The 8931-nt window shown below is 40.4% G+C and overlaps 1 protein-coding gene across 1 annotated transcript in view; it reads left to right on the top strand.

The window, feature by feature from the left end:
* Window positions 1–1342: 1342 nt before the first annotated feature.
* Window positions 1343–8931, top strand: part of LOC137788391 (uncharacterized) — an 8426-nt gene continuing 837 nt past the window's right edge. Inside the window, exons 1-5 of the mRNA XM_068581195.1 lie at window positions 1343–7058; window positions 7151–7486; window positions 7883–8014; window positions 8387–8451; window positions 8729–8931. The exon at window positions 8729–8931 is cut by the window's right edge and continues 837 nt beyond it. Coding sequence (XP_068437296.1) covers window positions 6806–7058; window positions 7151–7486; window positions 7883–8014; window positions 8387–8451; window positions 8729–8881 — 939 coding nt within the window. The 5' untranslated portion in view covers window positions 1343–6805 and the 3' untranslated portion in view covers window positions 8882–8931. The remainder of the gene's footprint in view (window positions 7059–7150; window positions 7487–7882; window positions 8015–8386; window positions 8452–8728) is intronic.

Raw genomic sequence — 8931 nt, 5'->3', positions numbered from 1 at the left:
TTCAATCTTTCAAACAGTGTATTTGAGTGGTAGCATTTTATAAAATATTGGAGATATAAGATTTAACAATGCAGGTAGAATATCAACAAAAGCCATTAAAACACAAGATAAACATTTTTTTTCCGAGGTTGTCAAAGTGAAAAACTAACCAATATCAGGAGTGAAGCAGCATATTTACAACAGTGTGCCAGACAAGATGCATATTAGCTTTAATGAGCAAATCCATCAGATTGGATGGACAAGTCCATCCAATCTGTCAAGTCCTGACATCAGAGTAGATGGTTTCTTCCTTGGATGGTTTTACGTTCTTTCTTTCTGTTCTGCCAGTGTTCCTCTTGGTAAAGGTTGGTGCCGAATATGCCAATAAGTCCTCATTTCTCTGAATAAATAGAGGAACTATATTATAAAATAGCATATTTTATGTTCTAGATATGTGGAGAGGAAAACAACATGTCAATAACTTCTCCAGTGTCATCTTTTCTTCTTAAACCTTACCTGCTGATCGGCTGTAGCAGCATTTGTTTGCAGAGCAACGGCAGCTGTATTTTAAAATAAATACAGATTTAGGATAATTATTTACATAAATCAGTCGTGGTAACTCAACATACTGTGAGAAACTGATATTACCGTTGCAACAGGCACATGTTTTTATCTTGATGGTGTAAATCAGGACGGCAATAACAATCAGACTTATAGTGAGAGGTGCTAAGAGCACAATCACAACTGTGTTGGCCTTCTGCAAATCCCACTTGTTGGGTGCTGAAATTATGCAGAAATGAGCATATTATCAAAGTTAACTATTTTGACAAGAGGTACAATTGCTTTGTAATACTTGATCTACATGGATTCAAAGGTAATCTTTATTAATGATTTATTTGGAAATGTTTGGCCCTTACCTTTAATGTCCAGTTTTGTTCCTTTTCCAAATAAGATCTCTCCACATGTGACCACAGCGCAGTGAAGAGTCCCGGCATCAGAGGAGCTGACGTCCTGAGAGAAGCTGTACACACATTTATCCTCAGGACGTTTCTCACATGCAGTTCTGTTTCCATGAACATACATTAAACTGGGAGGAGAGTCATCTGATCCGGCTCTGAACCAGAACACCCTCTGTTCTCCTGGACACGCTTTCTTCTCAGAGTCTGAGAGGACTGAACACTGCAGAGTCACCGAGTCTCCTGGACGGACCGGCTCAGATGTACGGTCCTGGAGGACAGCAGTGATATCAGGTTCTGGTCCTGGGAAATGATGATAATGATAATAAACGTTGTTAAAAATTATTGTTTATACAAACACTGTTCTATAAATATCACACATGTACTATATTTATATATGTACACACAAACACACACATATAGGGAATTTAAACATAAAACTGCTAAATAATATTTACCTCCAATTCTCAGAAATGTTCCATTCAAAAATGTCATCTCAACGCCGTGTATTTTTAGACAATAGTACAGTCCAGCATCGCTGAGCTTTGCTTCACGAATATGAAGCAGAAATGTTCCAGGTTCTTGTTTTGCTGTAATGCGAGGAGTCTTATTAATAACCCCAAAATCAAAAGTAAATGTTCCTCCCAAGACTTCAGGTAAGTTTCCAGAAACAAGTCTGATCCAAAACAAGGTTACTTTGAGCAGAGATGTGTCGCGAGCACAAGTCAGAGTCACATTGTGTCCAACACCAACAGTCTTTGTTTCAGAGATCTGATCATCTGTGCATCCTGAAAATATCAGAGGAACACAGATCAGTGATTAATGACAGAAAAAGAATCAGGTATGTCCTGCTAAATTACTGTGAAAACATGACCATAATATAAATGTGTATCCAAAGTAAATCTGACATTTCTACTCGTACTTACGCCCCACTCTGAGAATCAGCAGTAAATAAAATATGGTCATCATTTTCTTGTGAATCCACTTGAGACTGCAGTTAAATAAACCATATTAGAAGATGGCATGCCTTAATGTAATCATATGACGTGGGAGGGACCAGTTTCAGAGCAATCTGATTGGTCTCTCAATATTTTCCAACCGTAACACATGAAACAACACCATCAGCGCACATTTGGTTGATGGTGGCTTCTACAGCTGATAGAGTCAATGTAACATATGGTTTCCAAAACCCTGAAGTGAAGCAGACACGTTGTTTTTGAGATTTATGGTTGAGATATTATCTCTGTCCAGAATACACTTATCCATTTCCTTCCCTCATGTTTAAGCTGTGGTAAGTTAGACCACAATAAAGACATTGTGAAAGTTAAGATCATCAAAATGACACACTTACAAGATTTAATCCAGCAATGACGTATTCTCCATTCCCAAAATGTCGGGGAACTTGCAAAAGACAAATATCATAATAAAAAAGAAGAGTGGTCAAAATTGAAGGAGCAGAGACAAAGACGTCCTGATTCTTTCTTCCAACAACGAGCTCCAAAAACACTGGATCCTACATTTTTTATATTTATATTTTTTTACCTTTTATTTAACCAGGTAAAATCCATTGAGAACCAATTCTCATTTACAATGACGACCTGGCCAAGAGGCAGCAGCACAGTCCACACAAGTGACACAAACAGCAAGACAGTGTGACACATGAGAAAATGACTAAACACAACATGGGTCAATCTATAAGCACTACGTACACACAAAGGCGGATAACTGGATGTTCTTTGTAAAAATGGAAGAGAGAGAAGTGAGGGCTGGTCAGCAAGTACAGCTGTAAACTGTGACTTGTTGCAGCTTTTGTTTGAACATGTTGAGAAAGGTGAGCGCTGTTAGTTTGAGTGTTTTGTAGTGACTTTCAGTCATTTTCGGCGGCAACATGAAAGGCGTTTTAGACCAAACATAGTACGCTCTTTTAGAATGATGAGACTAATGAAGTCACTGGATCTTAAATGGTGATTACTGTCAGAAATGTGCAGAAGTTTTGAGAGGTAGTGAGGGGTCAGGGAGTTCGTGAACTGATAAGGGTTTGATTTCCCAGGCTAAGGGAAATTGTAACTTTTTTGATATCTCAAAAACCAAGAGACAAAAGGTCGAAGATGGGCCAGTACTTAGTGTTCCCTTTGTTTCACGTGTCATGAAGGTGTGACTCAACATGTATAAAAGAGGGCTGTGACTTTTGCTTCATTGACTCTTGTGTCACAGGCTGACCTGAGTGGCTGTGCATACCTTTCCTTCTTGCAAGAATAAATGGACGAAAGACAATTTTGATTCAGAGATTTCATTCCTCCTTAGCAGATCAACTGAGGAAATCTTCCATTACGTTCCTTAAATGGATTTGTAGACCACGAGCAGTTTGTGTTGTGGCCGCCTGGTGTGGAGGGAGGAACAATCCACCAGTCTGTAAAGATCAGTGGTGAGTGGTGAAGGGTGCACATGTGGCAAAACCGAGTGTGTCAGTTTTCTGAGGCTAGTCTTTGATGCCATTTTATAAAATGATATCGCCGTAGTCAAATAGAGGAAGGATGGTCGTACTCACAAGGGTGAATTTGTGAAGGAGGCCTTGTTTCGATACAGGAAACCCAGAAGGTTATTGATGTGTATGTTAAATGAGAGCGATGATTCTTTAAACTCAAAAGCTCCGTATTGCAGGATTTGAGTTATACATTTCTCTCCAAACCGGAGTTTGAAATCAAATTATCCCGTTCATGTAAACACCTTTATTCGAATAGCTGCGGTCCGACTACGATCCGATTAACACCTCTGGATAACTCGATCCGACTGGGTTGATAATTCGGACATCCCGGCATGTAAACGGTGAATTGGATTAGGAACTGGACTATGCGCCTTAGCGCATGATCAAGATCCCGCCTCCCTCTCCCTCCCTCCCTCCCAGGTCGTGGCCCAGAAGTCGAAAGAGACGATAAGTTGTCACTGCCGGGAGCCGGCCGGCAGAAACAAACAAACATAAAAGTCGGGTTACAAGTCGATACTACCTTCGGTGGGTGTCTCTGCTAGCTTCCTGATGTAGCCAGCTAGCGCTGCTGCTAGTTCCCTGTTTGCTCTCCGCTAGCTCCCCGACAACCACCGAAGGGAGCGGGGTTCTCTCCATTATGAAGAGTGAAGAGGTCAAGCGGATGTAACCAGAATAATTTAATCTGGGATCTTAATTATTATGTTTGAACTATGTTACTGTCCCCTTCAGTGAGGTCGACAGGTTGTCACGCAGCCGTTTTTCTCTGTACACAGAAAACAGCTAGGAGAGTCAATCTTTTCCGTAATATACAATCTTTGTTACTAAATGTACAAAGATCGATAGAAGTGATAATCCATCTCTTAATAGAGGATCTTTGTTTTTTTTATTGTCTGAGTTTCAGTACAGTAGGAGTTGTGAGGAGGAAAAGATTAGTTTGATTCCTACAGAGAAAAGTTAGAAACTTTAAATTGAATGTTGAACGACGAGTCATTGAAGAGCTGCAGTTTCGCCCAGAGATACTTAGAACTTTGAACATTTGATATCCTGGTGAGTTGGTTGACGTTAAATGCTTTTACCGTTGTGTGTTAGCTTCGTTAGCAGGAATGTTCGATGATATGTTGAAGTAAATTGTGTATTCTACTAAAACCAGTCGGGATAAATCTGAACGGGATACAAAAAACATTTATGAAGGTGTAATGATTGTAATTGAATGCATTAAGTTATGTATGTTTGCTAATTAGTTGCTATATTGTGTGTGATGTTTAAAGCCATGCGGTCTGCAGGCCCAGTTGAATGAGTTGTATTAGTAATGAACTATTGTGCTGCACATGTGCATAGGCTGGTTTTTTTGTATAGCTTCTTCGTTGGAACCAGAGGTGTCGTCCATCCACCGTCCTGCATGCCATCACTCACCCCATCTTCATTCATCTCATTCATCTATCTGCAAATAGGTGAGCGAGTGCTGCTTAAGTCTCTGCCTTGAAGGTTTGTCAAAGGGTGTAAAAATGTCCCACCACAGCTTGTGTCTGTCTGTGCAGCTGTTGCATGCAGCGTTGCTGGTTCTTCTCGCTTCATGCAGAAGGCATTTACAAAGTGCTGCGAGACCAGAAAGAATGACGGGTTTATTCAATTGAGTAGTTGTCCACTTACATGTTTTACATTGTGTATGTTACAACATGGAAACTAACTGTGCCTACAACCTAAAATGCACTGATGTGTTTTTGTCAGCTTTGCTGTACAGTCGTGGGAGGTTATGGGTGACAGCTACACAGCAGTTCATCGGTGAAGACCACAGACAGTCGGCTATTTGATCTCTCACTTTCTGTTTGAATGTGCACATGCATTTCAAAGCAAACATTTAGACTCGGAAAACAACGGCCAGTTAAAAAAGAGGAAATAATAAATGAAGCAAACTATTTCAGAGTGCTGCCAAGACCATGAAGATATCAAGACCAAGAGGCGCTAATGAAGTAAAGAAGGTCATGAGATGGATGATGAAGAAGTCCATCGTGCTCTGTGTGGCTTTGGCCAAATTTTGTTTCACCTTTCCACGCAACTGTCATTAAAACCTGCAGGCTACCAGCTACGCTGAAGCTAATGCTGTTTCAGAAGTCCTCCTTTTCACCTCTTAGTGTTGACTGGATGTCCAAATTTAGACAATTATCAAAAGTGCATGAAGTATCACTGTAAAACTGGACTCCAGCCATCGGAACGAGCTGTTGTTGGCCATAAATGGCTCCATTGTGTAAACCAACCGCTCAGTAAGTCACAGGTTTGTTTTCGGAGGCAAGTTACGGCTCAGCTTGCACGACTTCTCGCGATATCGTAAGATCATGCGAGATCTTGTCAGGCTTCAAGTAAAGCGTTTGTGCCCAAACCATTGTGGCTTTGACCAATCAGCATCCTGAGAGGCGCCACGGAGAGCCAAATTGTTCAAAACAACAATTCTAATCAATTACATTAATTCTGAATAGGGGCTTGGCCTCGTTACATCAGATCTGGAGAATATTTCTTCAGTGAAAGAAGAACAAAGAACAGCACTGAAGGCATTTCTCAAAGGAGAAGGTGTTTGTTCTCGACTGACGGTGAGAAACAGATCACCAATCACCGACAGAGTACTTTTTGAAAGTGCCTGCTCTTTTCCAAACAATGACAGCTTCGCAGATTGTTCAGTGTAACAAACCATGTGGCAGCCTAATTGAGGGCGAGTTGTGGATTTTTTGGTTGACCAGTAGAATACCATCGAAACGGGCAGGAAATGGAAAACGTGGATTGTGTGACCTGTGTGCATGCTATCAAAATGAATAAACACATTTCTACACACCACAACCTTTAAATACACACGTGCAGTCAAGAAGTCAGTACTTGCTCTTAAAAAAGGAAAAACACAATGGCTATAAAAAATGAAAAAAATCGCAATGAATTGAGTCATGCGATCAAAATAAAGACACTGTATTGAAATACAACACATACTAGAACATGTAGATTTTCCCATCCAATGAAAAAATTTGCCGAATGAAGGAGGAAGGTCACTTTCTATAGCTCAGCCCATCATATACTTTGACTATGTTCCACTTGGTTGTGTGACATCAGTAGTGCAAGACAAGAGTGCTGCACCACAATGAACTCGGGACTGGCTGCTTTAGTCCTACTTTGTACAGTTTGTAAGTACAATTCTTAACTACTTTGAGAAGACACGACCATGTAATAATCTTTTGAAGAGTAAACACTTTACTTGACCTATTTACTTATCGTGTGCTGTCACGCTGTTACTGTCTGTCTCTTTTCTTCAGATGTGATTCAAACTGCAGAGGTTCCTCAACACGTCTCTTTGACTTTGGCTGAACTTGGTGGAAATGTTACGTTGCAGTGTCCAGTTTCTGAGATGGAAGGCAAATTATTTTACTTGTACAAGCAGCCTCTGGGAAATATACTTCAACAAGTCGTGGCTGTTATTCGTCGCAAAATGACAGTTGGTGAAAAATTTGACAACTCACGCTTCACATTAAAATATGAGAAGACTCAGATTTCTCTAACCATCAGAAATATCAGAAAAGAGGACGAAGCAACATACTTCTGTTTCAATGTCGGTGCATTTTCATCCAGTTTTGTCAAAGGCATCTTCTTGGCTGTTAAAGGTAAAACATATTTTACTTGCAGAGTTTGAGCCACATTTATTTTCATGAAGATCAATAATTTCCTCTGATGTCTTGTGACCTGCATCACACAGGTTGTAATCATCAGAGGTCTCTCTACGTGAAACAGAGTCCGCACACTGAGTCGGTCCAGCCGGGCGGCTCAGTGACTCTCCAGTGTTCACTTCTCTCCAAGAACAAAGAGGACAGAGTCCAGTGTCCAGGTGGACACAGTGTGCACTGGTTCAGATCTGGATCAGGAGAATCTCATCCAGGCTTCATTCTCACTCACAGTGACACACAAGAAGAAAGAAGTTGTGCGTACAGTCTGTCCAAAACTATACACAACTCCTCTGATGCTGGGACGTACTACTGTGCTGTGGCCGCATGTGGAGAGATCCTGTTTGGTGGAGGAACCAAAGTGGACACAAGTACGTTTTTACAGTTCAAATCATGTTCATGTGATTGTAAATCAATATAAGATTGTTGATTAGTCTAAGTGGATACCTTAGCGTTAATACAAACTTGAAGCATTAGTTATCAACTAAATGTTATAACTATTTCATAGAGGCAGTACATTATTAAGTTAGCGCAGTAATTAGGTTTTGTTCCCTATGAGCTTTACGTTTTTCAAGTTGCATTTATAAATCACTGTTCAGTATTTTGTGTGACTCTTCAATGCAAATATAGGAAAGCGTATTCTTGACTTTACACTTTATTGAACATAAACTTATAAATTGTGGTCGTTAATAGTCTAAATGTCACTGTTTAACATGTAACATAGGAATACTCCCAAGAGTCTACAAACTGCTTTCTTTGTGATTCAGAAACTGGGTCCAGTCCAGGACCACAACCGGACCCAGTCGTTGTGCCTGTGCTTGGAGTACTGCTGGCCTGCTGTGGGATTGTGATCATCGTCCTCATTTTCAATCAAAGGAAAGTTTGCAAAAATTGCAAAGGTAGGTTCATCATATTTTACTTTCACTTCTGTTGCGCTTTTTGAGATTGTACCATAAAGATCTCAATGAATGAAAATGCTTTGCAGTTAAAACAGAATATGTGAGTTTAAGTTGAAATTTTTTCGTTGTCTCGTTGAGTTATGTTCGACCACAATATAATAGTGAACATCCAACTTCCCTGTCATTACAAACTATCACCCAGCTGCTCTTGAGTAAAACACCACGCCACCCTGACTGCAGAAAGCTCCAATGGAGCAGTTTACTGTTTATTACATCACTTACACGTCTCCGTGAAGGCAAACGTGAACATGTGATCTAAACCACATCGATATGTGTGTACACATTCTGATGGCTTTGTTTCTATTTTAACAGGAGCAGAGAGCTCTTCCCACCATCCTGGACATGACAGGTCAACTGTGGATCAGTGTGATGATCTGGTAAATATGTGGACGTGTGTGTCTGCTTCGCACTAGCTAGCAATCTAGATCTGTAGGTGTGATAAATATTCTGCCACTAGCTCCACAAGACACATCTATAAGTGTTGAGTATGTACATACAAAATAATATCTGTCACTAATACATGATTAAGTATAGTGCTCATGACGAAAAGTATGTTCAGATCAATGTAAATTTACTGTAAAATAATCTGCACTCTTGGTCTTGAGCATCCCAAATCTCTGAAATATTGGTCATTTACACAAATATTCTTTGCAGGATGCTGAAGCAAAGAGAGTTAACTATTCAGCACTGGATTTCTCCACAAGGAAAGTGAAAGGAGAAAAGAGGAAGAAGAGAGAGTTGCCACAAGAGTGTGAGTACTCTCTTGTGAGAGCAGATTACCACAACCAGCAGCACCCTTGTCCATAGAAAGGGCCCCAAAGTCAGAGTGCTCCAGCCTTGGTCTCCTCATTTAAAAT

The sequence above is a fragment of the Clinocottus analis genome, unplaced genomic scaffold (genome assembly GCF_023055335.1).
Source record: "Clinocottus analis isolate CAN_PGR_092001 unplaced genomic scaffold, fCliAna1.0.p SCAF_10, whole genome shotgun sequence".
In the NCBI taxonomy this organism is placed as follows: domain Eukaryota; kingdom Metazoa; phylum Chordata; class Actinopteri; order Perciformes; family Cottidae; genus Clinocottus; species Clinocottus analis.
The sequence above is the reverse complement of the archived record's forward strand: the minus strand, read 5'-3'. Positions and strand labels throughout refer to the sequence as shown.